This window comes from Pelobates fuscus, chromosome 3 (genome assembly GCF_036172605.1).
Source record: "Pelobates fuscus isolate aPelFus1 chromosome 3, aPelFus1.pri, whole genome shotgun sequence".
Lineage (NCBI taxonomy): Eukaryota > Metazoa > Chordata > Amphibia > Anura > Pelobatidae > Pelobates > Pelobates fuscus.
The window spans coordinates 94,188,907-94,208,147 of record NC_086319.1 but is presented as its reverse complement, the minus strand read 5'-3'; the positions used below and the strand labels follow the sequence as shown (position 1 = coordinate 94,208,147).

Here is a 19,241-nt window from a genome sequence, read left to right as displayed (position 1 = left end):
CCTTTTTTACTGACTGCTATTTTCTCTTCTGTGTGTGATTTGGATGCTCTTATACCTTGCTTAGCCTCTTTCTGCCTAAGCTTATAGATCCTTCTGTCTTCCTCACTCTGGTTTTTTTTTATACTTACTAAATGCTAACTTTTAGTTTTTTACTATTTTGGCCACACCTGCGGAGTACCACAGTGGTTTCTTGAATTTTTTGCTTTTACTGACAAGCCTAATGCAATTTTCTGTTGTCTTCAGTAGTGCAACTTTTAAATAATCCCATTTCTCTTGGACTCCATTTAAATTGCTCCAGTCTGGTAATGACTCCTTTACACATATTCTAATTTTAGAAAAGTCTGTTTTTCTAAAGTCTAAAACTTTTGTTTTTGTGTGGTGTGACTCAGTCACTTTTCTTAAACCACACTGACTGATGATCACTGGATCCTAAACTTTCACCTACAGTAATATCGGATACCAAATCTCCATTTGTTAACACTAAATCTAGTATGGCCTCTTTACGAGTTGGCTCCTCAACGACTTGTTTTAGAGACAATCCCAGTAAGGAGTTTAGAATATGTGTGCTCCTGGCACAAGCAGCTATTTTTGTTTTCCAATTCACATCAGGAAGATTAAAGTCACCCATGATGATAACTTCCCCCTTCAATGTCATTTTAGCTATTTCCTCAACTAGTAGATTATCTAACTCTTCAATTTGTCCTGGGGGCCTATAAATCACACCTACACGAATTACTGTGTGATTACCAAATTCTAACGTAACCCAAACGGACTCTATGTTCGCCTCACTAACTTTTATTAGGCTAGATTTTATGCTATCCCTCACATACAGGGCTACCCCTCCCCCTTTCTTTTCTATATAAAGAGTACCCTGGTATTGCTATGTCCCAGTCATTTTTCTCATTATACCATGTCTCAGTAACAGCGACTAAATCTACACTATCAGTTGCCATTATTGCCACAAGTTCATGGATCTTATTCCCTAAACTGCGAGCATTTGTAGACATGACTCTAAGCTTATAATTTTTTAACACACTTGCTACAGGCACCTTCTGTCCTTGTTTTGGGGGGCAATTGGATTGATGTTTTATCACCCTTTTGCCCCCCCCCCCCACCTCCTAGTTTAAATACATCCTGAAGTGCTCACTGAGAACATTTGTTCCCTTTTGAGAAAGATGCAAACCATCTTTTTTGTACAGTTTATTTCCATTCCAAACAGAGCTACCATGAGAAATAAAGCCAAATCCTTGCTCCCGACACCATTCACCAAGCCACAAGTTAAAGTCCCTAATATGCATCCGCCTGTCGTTCTGAGTGTTATGCACGGGCAGAACTTCAGAGAATGACAGTGTGGAAGCAACCTGCCGTATGTCATTGGCAAAAACACAAAAAAACTTCCTTAACCTCTGAAACCTCATTGCAAGCCAAGTCATTTGTCGCTAGATGGACAAGTACATCCAATTCGCCTTCCTGCTTTGCTCGCTTAACAATATTACAGATATGTCTCCTGTCTCTGTGAGCAGTAGCTCCGGTAAGACACCTCACAAGACCACCATTGTCCATCTCCACACCTCTTATGATGGAATCCCCTAACAGCAACTGCTTTCTATTGGGCCTCACCATAGTCTCTCTTCCCCCCCCCCCCCCCACCCTCCCCCTCCCCAACAAAAAAATAACCAAAAGAACAATACACATACCATGTATTTGCCTTTAACTGACCTCAACACAAACATATAAAATGTATAAACACAGAGACAAAAGCATTGTGCAGTATGAACCTTATAGAACATATGGCTATGATGACATAGACAGTCATCGGTACTTAAGAGGTTAAATAGTGTAGAAATAAAGCAAGATTATAAAAAAAATAAACAAACAAAATAATAAAAGTTTTTGTGTTTGGGTAAGGTTAATTTCACTATGGAGTAGTCGAATCTAAAATATCTCTATGAATTGTGAAACCTGCATTACATTTTTATTTATTTTTTAATTGTAAAGTGGGAAATTCACTTTTGAATATTCACTTCTGATAACTGTAGGTTATGAATGATGGTTTATAGGAGAGGTGACAAATACCATTCCTTATTCACAGTTGCTTTCTAAACAATCCGCTCAAAGTCAATCTATACATCTGAAAAGCCTTGAGCCTTAGAACAAGATAAATTACACTACATCCTCCCTCTCCTCAGAATGCAGTCTGTTGCCTATGGGAATGTGCCAATTTCTAAAGAAAGCAGGGCATTCACTTGCTTCCATTAGCAGGAAAAGCTTTTATTCGTGTGCTATTTGCACAACACAAACCAGTCGAGCTGTGTATGTTTGCATTAAGTCTTTCCCATGGATCAACGCTCTGAGTGTCTCGAGGAACGAATAGAGCAGCTGGTCAACCTAGAGGCTACAGGCTCAACAAGAGGAACAAGAAGCAAGTTGTGACCTGTAATGAATGGAAGCCACTTTAAATTATTAGGCCTCATCCTCTTTCCACTATCTAAACCTTCTCTTTGATCTTATCTATAGTGCTGTAATTAGAGGAGTGTAACACTTTTCCCAATAAGCCTAAATTAATATAACTTAAACTAAACATTATAACACACCTCAAATGCTTGGAAGACTCCATAAAAATACAATTTAAAAAATATATATTTTTTTAACTGGAATGTTGTCCCAGTGCCCCCCACACCCTTTTCACGTTAAATTCACCTTCATTCTTTTGCTGGGAGAGTCTCTTGAGTAGATCGTTCCCCTTCCCGTGAAATCATTACAGGATACTTGTGTTCAATCCGATACTTTCTGTAGAGAAGCATTGGGTCACATGGCTTATGCACAGCAATCCGCCAACAATGCTTCTCAAAGAAATGAAATCAGTTCATAACAAGTGAGGCATGAAAAGCTCCTAGTTTCATTACTGAATGGATTTATAAATTTTTCTTGAATTCAGCACTTTCAGAAAATAAGCCAGAGTGGGGCAAGCGACAAACTCTTAAAGCATGTCAGTCTTTTTTTTTTTTTTTTCGGTTTTCAAATATTTGTAAGTATCTGTGAGGACATATAGGTTGTGCAGGTTTAATTTTCAGCACAGTTTCACATTTACCATCATTTTGTGGGTAGTAATGACACATTTGTATGAAAAGGCAATAATGTGGGGGATTGAGGGAGTTATTGCCCAATTGTCTAGTCAAACTTGTTCTCAGCCAATAAAATACTTTTCTACGGTTTGAACACCTTGGGGAAAAAAAACATTTGATTTGAGCAAGATTTGTCGCATCATTCTTAAAGGGACACTATAGTCACCAGAACAACTACAGCTTATTGAATTAGTTCTGGTGAGTAGAATCATTACCTTCAGGCTTTTTTGCTGTAAACACTGTCTTTTCAGAGGAAATACAGTGTTTACATTACAGCCTAGTGATAACTTCACTGGCCACTCCTCAGATGTCTGTTAGAGATCCTTCCTGGGTCATGGTTGCCTAAAATGCATCCAAACACTGAACTTTCCTCATACAGATGCAATGATTCAATTAATCTCTATGAGGAGATGCTGATTGGCCAGGGCTGTGTTTAAATTGTGCTAGCTCTGCCCCTGATCTGCCTCCTTGTCAGTCTCAGCCAATCCTATGGGGAAGCACTGTGATTGGATCAGGCTACCACTTCTGCTGATGTCAACAGGCAGTGGGCAGGTCTAAATGAAACAGGGACAGACCCAACAGCTCCAGACTTGAATACAAGTAAGATTTATATATTTAGGGAGGCATGAGGGGACCAGGGTGGCTTGATGGTGGTTTTAACCCTATAGGGTCAGGAATACATGTTTGTGTTCCTGACCCTATAGTGCTCATTTAACCATTTGCAGAGGTATTTGAAATTAATATTGGCTAACCTATCTGCAAAGAAAAAAACCCTGCTGGGAAAGTTAAACAAATCTTGTAACAGTTGTGAAATTATTACAGGAGTGGTGAAGGTGCAAAATCATTCATAGTATCAGAAACCAATGTCCTACAATCCGTGGGGCTCTTGTGCATCAGCTATGGTTCATCCCAAAATAAATAAATAAAATCTAATATGTGGAGATAATGTGAGGCAAACAATACGGTAGCAAAGCAAAAACCATTACTTGTTAGGATAAACATGAATGCGTGTTTTGAGTCTGCCAAAAAGCATCTGGGTGATCCTAAGGTGCTCTGGAACAATGTTCTATGAACAGATGAGTCAGAATTCAAAGTTTCTGCATGACATGGGCCCAGTTATGTCTGATGAATCTTACATGGATTTTCTAACTCATATTCCCATTTAAGGAAATAACTGTGTATTGCTTTGGGAAACTTAAAAAGGAACACTATGGGCACAACAATATTCCTTGTAATCAAGTTGATATGGTGCCCGGAGGTCCTTTAGGTAGTTAAACCATTCACAATCTGTTTAACCTTAAAGTTTTGATGCCAGCGGCATTTTGCTCTACCCCTGTCCTTCCACTTCTCGGATTATTGAAAGAGGAAGCCACAGGTAAATCCATTCAGTAATGAAACTAGGAGCTTTTCATGCCTCACTTGTTATGAACTGATTTCATTTCTTTGAGAAGCATTGTTGGCGGATTGCTTTGCATAAGCCATGTGACCCAATGCTTCTCTACAGAAAGTATCTGATTGAACACAAGTATCCTGTAATGATTTCACGGGAAGGGGAACAATCTACTCAAGAGACTCTCCCAGCAAAAGAATGAAGGTGAATTTAACGTGAAAAGGGTGTGGAAGGCACTGGGACAACATTCCAATTAAAAAAAAATATTTTTTTTAATTGTATTTTTATGGAGTCTTCCAAGCATTTGAGGTGTGTTATAATGTTTAGTTTAAGTTATATTAATTTAGGCTTATTGGGAAAAGTGTTGCACACTTGAATACACTCCTAATTACCGCACTAGAGATAAGATCAAAGAGAAGGTTTAGATAGTGGAAAGAGGATGAGGCCTAATAATTTAAAGTGGCTTCCATTCATTACAGGTCACAACTTGCTTCTTGTTCCTCTTGTTGAGCCTGTAGCCTCTAGGTTGACCAGCTGCTCTATTCGTTCCTCGAGACACTCAGAGCGTTGATCCATGGGAAAGACTTAATGCAAACATACACATGCGGCTGATTGGCTTAGAGCATCAGTTGACGCTTTCAGTTAGTCAGCAGGCCCCCTGTCCGAGGCCTTTTCTTTCAAGAATCTCAGAAGCAGAAGGGGACAAGGGCAGAGCTAAAAGGCTGGATTCAAATCTTTGGGGTTGTGATGTAAAACAGCCAAACCGTTTTAGAATGGTTTGACATCTTAACCGGGCTCTGCTGGCTGGGCACTACTCCTTGCCTTTTCTCTTCTGCTCTGGACAGCATGGTAGCAGATTATGTTAGCTCTTGAGCTAAGCCAGCTCATTGGCTGAAAGTGTTCGCGTTGACTACTTTTATTGAGGGATACTAGGGCACTCCTGTCACCACAACCACAGCAGCACGCTGCAAGGATTATGGTGATTGGAATGTCCTTTAACGGTTTTTGCAACAGTAGTACCTTTCATTAACCCTCTCTACAACACACAATCACTGTGCTGATGCTGTTTACAAATGGCAAGTGATAGCTCTGCTAAGTCCTGTGCTAGTGACTACTCCTTAAGTACAGTGCCATGTTTGTATTGTGAGGAGATTTACTAAACGTTGGGTGCAGGTTCTGTGAGGGAAAAGCAGCACTGAGAAATGAATGTCCAATTGTGAGCATCACTGGAAAATAGTGGAGTGGTGTGTGCATCATGGGATCTGGAAGTGCTGTGAACCTGTGCTACCTCTGCTGCTTCCCAAACTGCAGTAAGTGTGCACACACACACACACACACACACACACACACTTGTGGGTACTTAAACAATGAGGATTTTTGTTAATGTCTAAACAGGGAGAACCAAAAGGCTTTGTTGTTTTTCTCTAGTAAGCCAGAAGCAAAGTTGTGAAGAGATACCAGAGCACACAAACTTACTTATAGCGCCAGTGTATGTTGGTTGTGTTAAATCCTTAGGCACCTTCCGGTAGATGTCAAACCTATAGAAAGAATAAAAAAATATCACATTAGGACAGTGCCTTCTTTGTGCTGAAGAAACGTTTTGAAACTATGTGTTGTATTCAGAATAGAGTTTCATAAACTTTTGAGAAGCTGCGACATCACCTTGCATATATTGTAGTGCAACAAATAGATGTGATAAAAAAAAATTGATAAAAACAAGCACTCAAGTACAGAAAAAAAAAAAACAACAACTTGCAACAGCGGAACCTGACTGTTATATTAGACATTATTACATAAGGTACTTCTTTTGACAGAGTGTAGTTGCCTGTTAAGGTGCTATAGGGCAGCTAGGGACAGACTTCTCAGACCATACTTGGAAATGGGATATATCAAATGTCAAATCAGATCAAGTGCCATCCGGTAGTGGGAGGCTCAGACTGAATAGGTCATAAGCAATATATAAATCTATTTATCACTGTGTCTATGTTATTAGCTTCCAAGACCGTGTGGCCCTGTTAAGTCAAATAAGAAATATATTTTTTTAAAAAGCTCCTTTCTTTTTCCACTTTCATTTCCAAAAACAACACGCTAGCCAACTCCGTCCACGTAAAGTGTATTAATGATCCAGAAATCTGACTGCATAGGCTATGAGCCAAATGAGCGGATGGCTCACTGACTTGGCACAGGCCTGAGAAGACTTTAACAAAAAGGTTTTGACATACCAGTGCGAAAGCAGTTTAGCCTAGGTTAAGCTCATGTGTTTCACAAATGAAGAACAAAGTACAATTGGATCTTGTTAAAAGTAGCTTAATCTAGGGCATGCAACGAGTGGGGTATGAGGTTAAACTGCTTTAAATAATCCATTACTGAATAAACACTCTCGCATAGAAGTGGTTGATTTTCATATAGCCCAAAAGCTAGCTTGGGTTCTCAGGAAATTTACATTAAAACTTTGTTCCTTCCAATCCTTCCAATACCGGGGAGATTTTAAAGAATTTGCTAAGCCTAGTTTTTAGAACAGTGTTTGAATTGATCACCTTAAATAAACCTGCTTATTAAAAAACTAAACTAAAAAAAAAAAAAAAAAACACAAAGCCCCGATTGTTGGCATTGCTAGAGTGACTGAGATTGTGACATTCCAACATGAAACTCAAACAGACTTCTTTATTAAGCAGGATTACGTGATTTTTCAATCAGAGTTTCCCCCTGCAGATTATTCATTTCTCATATTGCTACAAATTTTTCTCATGAAACTCAAACAAACATGATTACTGTATCCCAATATCCTTATAAAAAGACAAATGTCCGTGCTTGAGGTTATCTACAGTCAGATAACTTTTCCATTCTACCAGCTCTAGCTATGGATTGTGCTTTTTCTTTGCTTCCTTGCGTATCTGCATCAGTCTAGACTCATCCTAACATAAATTAATGGTCAATGATTACAAGTTCCGTTTGGCTCAGGATTTCATTTAGGTGTTTTTTTCCCCCTGTAGGTGTGCAAGAACAAACCTCTGTTTGTAAATGCCATAGAACGTTCTACCGCTTGAATATTGCCAGAAAGTATTTCTTGGATGTTTCACATTACAAAATGAGAGTCTGTTTTACGTTGTATTTTGATATGGTTTGAACAAACGACTATGACTGACTCAAAGGATCACTAAGCACCAAAACCAATTTGGCTTGCTGAAGTGCTTGTGGTTCCAAGCGTTTAGGCATATTTTTGTATGGAGTATGTGTATGAATGCAGCAGTGTATTTGTGTGTATGGTTTGCATTTGAACACAGGGATAGGTTTGTATGTAATGTTGGCATTTGAATTCAGGGGTATGTTTGTATGTAATGTTGGAGTTGGCTGTGTTCTTTATGTAGTGGTGGTGTTTGTTTGTTTGCAGGTTGTGTATTGTCCAGGTTTCAATACTGGGGTTTATTTGAGTATAGTTTAGGCATTTTAATGCTAGGAGGTATGCACATATACACACACATACTGATACATATACAATGACACACAAATACACACACGCACACACACACACAAAGGTCATAATTTACATATTTAAAAAGGAGAGTGACTAAAATATCTATTGAGTGCAGGAGGGTGGCTTTCATGGGGTCCAATGGGACACCGACTAGGGGCTGATTGCAATGTTAAAGGGCTTCAGTTCAAGGCCCTGATCAGACATGCCAATCAGGTGACCCTAAGTGTGGACCATCTGTCATTATAATCTAATCATTTAGTGCTTTTGCGGTTTATGCATTCCCGCTCTCCATGTACACACATGCACTCACAAACTTACACTTAGATAGGTCTCATTACGCAACCTCACACCGTCCCATGGGTGCAGCGCACTACTGGCATAAATGCCGGCCTTAAGCTGTGCAATACCACATCCACCCTGTATGCCCCTTGGGTATCCAGACCTCACCTTGACATACTAACCTGACTATTTTACCATTGTCTTGTATGTTTGGCAACAACAAGCCTAGTGTTACTCTGTTAGACATTGCGGTTATACAAAAGTGTAGTATACTCCATATGGATGTCTCTCTTCGATGATTATGTAATCTCTTTTCATGTATCACCCTTTGGTTATATTGCTTTCTGATAACTATGCATTCTCAGTTAGATTGCATTCTTTTCATTGTATGAACTTATCAACTTAATAAACTTTGAATAAAAAAAAAACAACCCCCAAAAAACTTACACTTAGATAAACACACCCAAGTTCTTTTTTTCTTGCAGCAAGATGACCGCTGTGTCTATATGAGGGCACACGGCATAGCAGGACCATTCGGACTGGAAGTGGAAAGAGTTTCATAGAATCATGCCTACAGAAGAAATAAGTGGCATCAGCTCATGTCTGAGGAGCATTATAAAGCACCCACAGACAGTGGCTTCTTGATGGCCCACTGCAACGCAAGCAGGGAGAGGGAAACAGGCAGGTTTCCCTCTCCCAATTATTGCCACTCTCACAAACAAAAAAAAGTCACTGGAAAATTGTTCAGAGACCAATTCAAAAGTTCAGGAACGGTGCAGGTCATTGGATAAAATACTTGAGAGGGCCGTTTGCAAGAAATGTTTTTGCCCCAATGAAGTAGATTGTCGACTGCCAAGCCAATGGGTATCTGTCATTTGCCCATCCTTGACGGGTATATTTGTGTGCAGTATGTGATTGAATGTAGGCATGTTTTAGGTTTGTGAAGTTGCAGTTGGCATTAAACGGCATATTGGTATATACACATACAAATGATAGACACACTCAAAATTTATCTTTTTAGTCACCCTTCTGTTTCCATAGCTTTTGGGTTCAGGATGGTGGCTTCCTTATCGTCTAGTGCAGGGGGCGCCGCGACGGGCACAGAGGAGTGTCGCAAAATGTTTCCCCGGTGCTATAATCATACCACTGGGAACCATGCCTCCCTGTGAGAGGACCGGCAGCTCCGCCAGGTTCTCCTCTCGCAAGCAGGGAGCAAGCTTCAGGAGCTGCTAGAGGTCACTCTCACCACTGGGACCACCGGGGCCTCTCCACCGGACCACGAGAGATTAGTACTGTCCCCCCTCCCAGGAAAAGGTAAGAAAGGAGGAGGGATATGTAAATTATGTTTTAAAATTTATTTTAAAATGATTTAATTAAAAAGAAAAAGTTTATATTTGTTAATCTACCCTCCTACCCCCACAATATCCCCCCCCCCCCCCCCATTACACACACACTGCCTCCCCTCACACACACACACACACACACACAGTACTAAACTTATCCCAGCAGACCTCAGGTAAGTTGTCAAACAGTTTGACTACTTACCCTGGGAGGGCACCATGGCACTCCTGGCACCATAACCACTACAAAGTTCTGTAGTGGAAATTGTGACTGGATTGTTTCTTTAAATAATATACTGGGGCCCCTCCCAATATTAGGTTCTGGATCCGCCCCTGACAGGGAAACATTTCTGCCGAACAGGGGCCCAATATATGCCATGGCGTGGTACATGTATACAACCTAGACATTTTCTTGACTTGGGGCACCTGAGAAAAATATTGAATTATTAAGGGCGTCTTGAATCTAAAAAGTTTGGGAACCACTGGTCTAGTTTAAGAAAGCGGTGACAGGTGGTAGCAGGCCGAGTTTTAATGGGAGAGGGCTACACTATCCTCACTCTCAGTGGATCCTGCGAAAGTGGAATCCTCACAGGTTATGCAGGGGCCCTGTCCAGTTTGCTGTTAAAAGCCTATATTATTAGCATCCTGCTGCTCCTCTGTAGGCCCAGGGCTTGTTGGAGAAAACTTGTCCCTGAACATAACTTTGTAGGAGACATGGAGCCTCAAAATTAGATGATCTGTTCAACTGAAGCAGTGTTTATGATTTGAACGAAGGCAAATCTTGAATAAAATCATAAATTCACGGTCTTTCTAAAGCACCCAGATAAGAGCAATATAAGAGAAATGTAAAACAAATGTAAAACAAAGCCAGATTGCTATGTTTTTGAACAATTCAGAAGCCTCTACTCAAGCAAAATAGATTACTGCAAAATGGTGGCTCAGCCTCTAAACTAAATGTGGGTTTCCTTTTAATTAGGGAAAGATATTGGCTAGTTTCCAGAGTCACAGGTCCTACTGTCAAATAATGTTCTCCTTCATCGTGACTGGCATATTATACTGTGCATCTATTCCCCGTACATGGCAGCATGTGATGATGACTCAATGGGCACTAATCCTGAAGCTTGTAGCCGTATCAGTATATAAAATAAATAATGGAAGGTGTGAAATCAGATTGTGTGTGGGGGCCAGAGAGGGATCAGGTCAGTGACGGTTGCATGCATGACTGGTGATGTGGTCTTGCATTAGTTAAAAAAAAAAAAGGGGGACACGTCAGCCTGGCAGAGATTTGTGGCAGTAATGTGCTGAAATAGTAACTTGCCCAGTCCATTTTTGGGGACCCCTCTGATAGGAATTAGAGAATGATTTATACTGGTACTGTCTCACAAATAAAAAAAAACAGTATCAGATAAGAATTAGGGCACGGCAAGTGTTTGCTACACTGCTTAGCTGGCCAACTGAAATCAAAGTATGTCACTATACATGTGTGATAATTTTGAAATAGGCACTGGTCTTCCTTGACATTACATGCTCAAAAAAACAAACAAACAAACAAAAACCACATTCCTCTGCTTTTACTCCTCACAATCCACTTCAGGAATTTAGAGCAGATGGTCCCTACATGCCAGTGTTGTCTAAGGTTTTTAAAAAAAAAAAAAAAAAAAACAGGCAGTGGCGATCATATATAGCAAAAGCAATTACACATAAAAACAAAACAAGAAATAAAAATACAAATTTCCTTGGCAAAGCCAGCCAACTGGTCAGAAATGGGAGAGACAGCAAGCCTCAGTTCAGTGGCATACTAAGGGGGGGTGGTCCGCCCCGGGTGCCATCCAGTAGGGGGGGTGCCACACTCTGTACCTCCTGCTGGTCGTCCTCTCCCTTGCGGCTCAGGCGCTCAGTGAGTGAGTCAGAGCACAGGGAGGGGATTCCCAGCCTGTGTTCTGAGTCATCACTAGGCACCAGGGAGGTTGTTATGGAGTGTGCCAGCAGGGGGCGCAGAGCGTGCATTCTGCCAGGCTTCTCCCCTGCGGCCACTCTGCCTGCACCTCCTGCACTGCCTGGGATGGAGAGAGTCAACCATTGAATCATGGTAAGAAAATATTATTGTAAATTCACCCTCACCCCCTCCCTCAGTCACCCTGTCACCCCCCCCCCTCACCCTGTCACCCCCTCCCTCAGTCACCCTGTCAAGTGTCCCCCCTTCCCCTGTCACCCACTCACCCCCTCCCTCAGTCACCCTGTCAAGTGTCCCCCCTTCCCCTGTCACCCCCTCACCCTGTCACCCCCTCCCTCAGTCACCCTGTCACCCCCCCTCAGTCACCCTGTCACCCCCCCTCAGTCACCCTGTCACCAGTCACCCCCCTCAGTCACCCTGTCACTCCTCCTCAGTCACCCTGTCAGCCCCCCTCAGTCACCCTGTCACCCCCCCAGTCACCCTGTCATCCCCCCTCAGCCACTCAGTCACCCCCTCCCCAGTCACCCTGTCACCAGTCACCCCCTCCCTCAGTCACCCTGTCTCCCCCTCCCTCAGTCACCTGTCACCCCCCGTCACCCCCTCACCCTGTCACCCCCCTCAGTCACCCCCTCACCCTGTCACCCCGTCACCCCCCTCAGTCACCCTGTCACCAGTCACCCCGTCACCCCCCTCAGTCACCCTGTCACCAGTCACCCTGTCACCCCCCTCAGTCACCCTGTCATCCCCCCATAGCCACTCAGTCACCCTGTCACCCCCCTCAGTCACTCTGTCACCAGTCACCCCCTCCCCAGTCACCCTGTCACCAGTCACCCCCTCCCTCAGTCACCCTGTCACTCTGTCACCAGTCACCCCCCCAGTCACCCCTCCTGTCACCCCCTCCCTCAGTCACCCTGTCACCCCCTCCCCCTGTCACCCCCTCCCTCAGTCACCCTGTCACCCCCTCCCTCAGTCACCAGTCAACCCCTCCCTCAGTCACCAGTCAACCCTTCCCTCAGTCACTCTGTTACCCCCCCACTCTGCCACCAGTCACCCCCTCACTCTGCCACCAGTCACCCCCCCTCAGTCAATCTGTCCGTCACCCCCTCCCTCAGTCACCCTGTCACCCCCTCCCTCAGTCACCCTGTCACCCCCTCCCTCAGTCACTCTGTCACACCCTCTTTCAACACCCCTGCCCTCTCTGCCATATACACCCCTGCCTTGTCATAATACCCCCCCTGCTATAAACCCACTACCTGGTCATAATTCCCACCCTGGCATATACCCCTTTAACAGGTCATATAATACCCACACTGCCACAATCCCCTCCCTGCTATATACCTCCACCGTATCATAATACACACCCTGCCATACACCCTGGCCCTGCCTTGACATAATATCCTCTCTTCCATATAACACCCAATCCCATTGTTCCCACCCGTGACATAAAACACCATATACTCACCACCTCACCTGCAGTCACCTCCTTCAATCCACTGTGTGCAATGGCACACACTGACATAGTATCCACCACACTGTCCCACCCTGCCATATACCTTTCTCCTGATAGTAATACTCACCCACTTACATATACATCCACGTTGTCACATTCCCCCAGACAGATAGGACAGATATATACTGGAAGGCAGTGAGATTAAACATTTTTATGGACCATATAGGAGATTGTGTACGCCCTGCAGTAAGCCGGCAGCCGGGGTATGACGTCATCCTGGCATCGGCATCACTACTGGTCGTGCAAGTGAGCTGTGAAGGAAGAGCACAGAGATCCCAGCCCAGCAGCAACCGCTTGTCACTCCCAGAGTAAGGTAGGGAGGTTGGTTGGACCTCTTAATAACTAAATGTGTTTGTATATCTGTGGTTGTGTATATGTTTAGTAGATAGCTCCCTAATTTGGTGTCCTTAAATATGTCAATCCCACATAAGGATAACAAATAAGTGAGTTATCTACTAAACAACCTAAAGATTAAAATTAAGAAAAAGGCTTTTTAAATTTTGATCTTTTAGCTGTTGTAGTAGAGAATTCCCTAATTGGTGCCCTTACGTGAGATTCCATATGTAAAGATACCAAATTAGGGTGCTGTTTAGCAGATAGCTCCCTTATTTGGTGTCCTTAAATATGGCAATCCCACATCTCAGCATCTTGCCAACACTACACACAAACACATCCCTGCATTCCAGTGCAAACACTACATACAAACACACCTCTGTATTAAAACATCACCATTATATATAACCACACCACTGCATCTCGCCAACACTACACACAAAAGCATGCCTGCATTAAAATGCCAACACTACATACAAACACACCCATTCATTCACTCACACTTACTCCATTCAAAAGCATGCTTACATTGAAACATGGAAGCACTGCTCAATGTCCTGGGGGGGGGGGGGGGGGGGTGCCAAAACTAGGACCCGCCCCGGGTGCCATATGCTCTAGGTACGCCCCTGCCTCAGTTGAATGTAAAACAATAGTGTCAATCCTGATTGTGAGAAATGTCAAATTAATTGCAATTTTTAGATCAAAAATAGCCAAGCTGGGGGGCGGGGCCTGACCAGCTAACTGAACAGCCGCATGGTGGAGGAGCTCCCGCTACAAAAGCGGTTTATAGGGATATGCTTGCAGATATAATGCCTCAAATGATACCGGGGTATGCTACCCAACCTGGTGAATCTCCCGATACTGGGCTTGAGCGTATCCTACACCCGTGAATACAAGGTGGCAGGCCGCGGCCTGCGGTGGACGGAGCTTTGGGGAGACGGCCGCTCTCCTCGTCCCCACACCGGAGGTGCCGAGCCACAGCATACCCGCTCCCCCCCCCCCCCCCAGGACCGGCGGGGGTGATCCCGGTCTACCCCATCCAGGCAACAGGGCTACGACACGCACAGGCAACGGAGCCTTACAGGCAACCCTTGGCTACACAGGCCTACATAATGGTGGACGCCACGTGTGGCCAAAACTACCATACTCTAACAAAGCTGGAAGCCATATTCGACAAATTCTGGGCGAAGCTGGCAAAGAGAGAATGGCAGCCCAAAGCACCGGTACACCCACCCAGCACAAAACCTGCACATACCTGTCACAGCCGCGATGACTCCCGCCCGACAGGAACTAAAAGATGGCACCGACAGCGGAGACATTTCCCGCATACACACAACCAGACAAGACCGCGCCGCACAGCGATGCGAGGGGGCCAGCTGGCATTCGCCAGATCCTGCCTGAAATCGAGAACCGCAATGCAACTAAAGGCAGGCAAGCTCCCCTCACAGCACCGAGCCCAATCACTGACATGGAGAGCCCCAAAGTCACAGCCAGAGATACTGTTTACCTGCAATGTCAATGCAGGCTCCCACAGCGGCAGGTGGAGGAGACAGCCACCGGAACCTACAAAGCGCATCTTGCCATGCCCTGGCAGGACTTCCAAGCATCCCGGTCACCCTTCCCTACGAAGGGTATAGGTTGAAAGAGAAACCACATGCCGGGAAACGTAGAGGTCCAGGCCTGGAGCCTCTGATACAATGGACTCAAACGAAACCATACTGCAGCCTGCTAAACCGGGACTTACTAACAACATGGAACTCTAACGTAATATCCACTGCTTGGTCATTTCATTTTTCTTTATTTATGTTACTTAGCCATGCTCTTTATTTACGTTTTGTCTAGCACTCTCATAATAGCCTTCCAACAATTGTATAAGGCCTTAACACAAGCATCAGCAAAGCTCTCAGATTGCCTGTCACCTGCTAATTTACTGACAACAAGCCCGCTTGCCTGGCACTATCCGTGCTTATCTCACCTGTTATATACTCAAGCCACATACTATATCTAAGCACACACATAACCGTACATATCTGAGCTTCACATATCATTTGCTTGCCATGTAGCAAAACATACAGGATATGCATGACTGACCTAAGCCCAAACTACTTCAATCACAATATGCGCGACTGTCTCAAACGTACATTAACCTTAATACAAAAACGTGCCGACTAAACGAAATGAAACTCAGCAATCGCTTTAAATGTATAAACCTTCATATGACATGTTTCATTGTGAATTATGCATGTTCTTGCATCTGTTTTTGTGACAGTGCAGGACGATTTGTTAACTTGTGCACAATAAAAATAAAGAATAAAAAAAAAAAAAATAGCCAAGCTGGGAAATAGGCAAGTTGGAGAATGTTTGCAATTCGGCTATTTTGGTCTAAGCCCTTGTGAGTGCTCTACAATTCCTGGTTGTGTAAATAAACCCCTCACATATTTACCTTAACTCTTTTTACAGTGATGCTTGCAATATATTAAACAGCAGGGTGCTGTATGATCCCTTCTCAGCACAAAGCTAGTTAAATAGCTGTAACCCAAGAGACATAGTTTAATTATTGTGAGCAAAGCAACAGATTGATCTTGTTACAGTAAACAATTGTTTGTTTATTCAAGCGCTGCAGTTCTGACACCTGTTCTAACCTTTAAATGCCACACGTCACTCAGTGTCGAAGGCAGGGGTTTGATGTTTATAAAAGGGAGGAAACTAAATCCCGCCATTTCGTAATGTTACAGGCACGGTCCCAATACTGCCGCCAGGAAAGGATGGAAAAGTTTTTGCTTCCGCTGCCAATAAACGAGGGCTCAAGTTTCCTGACACTATTTTAAGGCTGTGTAGATATGCTGACCAGAGTAACACAAATCCCTGAGCAGTTCCTCCCTATGGTAATAAACCGACAGTCCTTTTACCAATTAACTATGTGACAAAATCACTATTTATTTTAGGAAGAAAGAACATAAATATAGTCTGAAGCATTATGTGATCTTTTGCTCCACAAAGCACATTTTGAATCTGAATTTCAAACTACAGAAGGTTTTCAGCAGTAAGCTTTGCAGATGGTGCTGAACAATAACTACAAATGGCGGCGTAGTACAGCACAATTTTGAGAATAAGTAGGTTCATAAACACTGGTTTTTCGTTCTCGTCACTGACAGATTCGGATAATTATTAAGTTGGCAACTTTTTAACCACCCGATACAGCATCCACCCCCACAGCATTCACTCATGAGCGGTGGGTGTGATATTCTATACAGAAAGAGGTGTTCAGTGGCATGCAAAATGCAAGTGAACGATAATTCAAAATTCGGACATGAAGCAATAAGTAACTTTAAGGAACACTATAGGGTCAGAAACACAAACATGTATTCCTCATACTATAGTGTTAACACCACCATTTTCCTCCCTGCCCCCCCCCCCCCTTACCTCCCTAAACATTGTAAAATCTTACCTTTATTCCAGTCTGCTGGTGCTAGCTCTGCCCTTGATCTGCCTCCTTGGATGACATCAGAGGTGGTTATCTTAGCCAATCACAATGCTTTCCCATAGGAAAAGCATTGGATTGGTAGAGACTGTTAAGGAGGCAGAGCCAACACACGCCAAACACAGCCCTGGACAATCAGCATCTCCTTATAGAGATACATTGAATCAATGCAACTCTATGAGGAAAGTTCAGTGTCTCCATGCAGAGGGTGGAGACACTGAATGGCAGTACTACTCACTGTGCAGCACTGCCTCCAGGAAGCACTTTTAGCAGCCAGTGAAGTTATCCCTAGGCTGTAATGTAAACGCTGCTTTTTCTCTGAAAAGACAGTGTTTACTGCAAAAAGCCTGCAGGGATTGACTATACTTACCAGAACAAATACAATAAGCTGTAGTTGTTCTGGTGACTATAGTGCCCCTTTAACATTTACACCAACCATAAACCGAACCTAAAAATAGGAAAAAGATACAGAATATATAATGCTAAAATAGTGGAAAATCAAAGCGTTGATTCTGGCTACCATGGCAACTCTCTGACACTTCCAGTGCAGGAGCTTGCTAGACAACAACCACATGATCTTCAACTCTGCACCTGGTAGATCTGCAGACAAGATGTCAAAAACCATCAGAACACCAGGGAGGGAGACCACTCGACCACTAGGGAATAGATTACTGCAGGGAAAAAGAAAACATTATATTGTGGGGACGCTGGTAGTGCTGTCACCCACCACACACTGTCACCCCTGTCTAATCCTGTTTTAGCACTTTGAACACTTAGCTGTTGCACATGTTTAAGGGACCCGCTGAATAATATTTATTCTGACTGTAATATTTATTAAGGGGTACACTGACTAAATTTTTTTTTATTCTTAATTTTAAGTTGCCGTCACATACAATTCAAGACAAAAGGTACATAACATACAAGGCCATTCCATCCGACTGTCCAACAAAATGTGATGCATATTAGTCCATTGATAACCGCGGCATCACCTCAACGTCTCTGATTAGCGATGGTAACAGTTGCATATCTGACGACAAGGTTTTTAATAAATATATAGATATTTATGAATATTACTAATAGGTAGAGACGTTCCCTGCCGTGGGTCGTAGCGGGTGGAACTACAGGTACTGGCCCAACCAAGAAACGAAAGTGCAAACATTTAGGTAGAACAAGAAGGGGAAGGGGAAGGAAAGGATTGAGGAATGAAGGAATACCAGTGGATGTTCCCTATGCGAGAGCCATCTGCCATAGTTAGGGTGACCGTTCAGGATACCTGGGAGTACATATTACCTCAAGAGAGCTTCCCTTCCCCTCTTTATCTCCTCACTGGGGGTTGGGTTCGGGATTCTGTTTACTGGATCAGGGGCCGAACTACCACCCCCTCCCAGCTCAAACCTCCCCCACACCCCTCCTTTATCCTGAGCTCCCAGATCCGATGGCACCACCTGTGTATATGTCCCCAGATATGGTGTACCTGTAAGAGATCGCGGGGCCCCTCACATGACTCCCAAGAGGCTCTCTCATATATCCATGTCTAATTTGTCTATATACTCATGCCATGGTTCCCATACTTTATAGAATGAAGGGAGGGTGTTGTGTACAGTTGCTGTTAGTTGGTCCATTGGGTTTTTTCTTCCACCTTTGCTCTAACCTGTCCTATCTGTGGTGGGGAAGGCTGCAGCCAATGTGCCGCAAGAGCACGTCTTGCTGCCAGAGTTATTCTATTGCACAATTTTTGCTCTCTGTGGGTCATGTCATCCAGGGGTTTGGATAGCAGCAAAAGCCAGGGGCCCAGCTCGAACGGTCTTTGAAAGACATCCCTAAGTAACGATCGGATATCCCCCCAGAACTGTGACAGGGTAGAGCAGAACCACCACATGTGAGGGTACGTTCCCCTCATCCCACACCCTCTCCAACAATCATCGGTGGGTCGTATGTTCATCCTAGATAACTGCACTGGGGTGGTATGCCACCTAAAGAGGATTTTGTACATTTGTTCCTGGGAGACTATGACTAATATTTATTAATGGGCAAACTTACTATGATATTTATTAATGGGCACCTGGCATATGTTTAATGGGAAAACTGACTGTGGCATGTTCTGTGGGGCAAAGTGACACTTTTCTGTGTATGCACTTTAATATATATATATATATATATATATATATAAATTTAAATATATATATTTGGTAGTACACGTACATGCATACATTCGTTCAAATACACTCTAAGAGGACATGCAAGACAGCTGGTGTCTGTATGTGTGTGGGTAAGAACTCCCCTGTAGACTTAGAAAGTAATATGTAGAACAAGATGTAGGTAGTGCCAAGTAATAAAATGATCTTGTGGGAGAG

The 19,241-nt window shown here is 43.4% G+C and overlaps 1 protein-coding gene across 1 annotated transcript in view; it reads right to left on the bottom strand.

The window, feature by feature from the left end:
* ERGIC1 (endoplasmic reticulum-golgi intermediate compartment 1) overlaps nucleotides 1-19,241 on the bottom strand; it is a 137,207-nt gene that overhangs the window by 80,513 nt on the left and 37,453 nt on the right. The window contains exon 2 of the mRNA XM_063447364.1: nucleotides 5,992-6,053. Coding sequence (XP_063303434.1) covers nucleotides 5,992-6,053 — 62 coding nt within the window. The remainder of the gene's footprint in view (nucleotides 1-5,991; nucleotides 6,054-19,241) is intronic.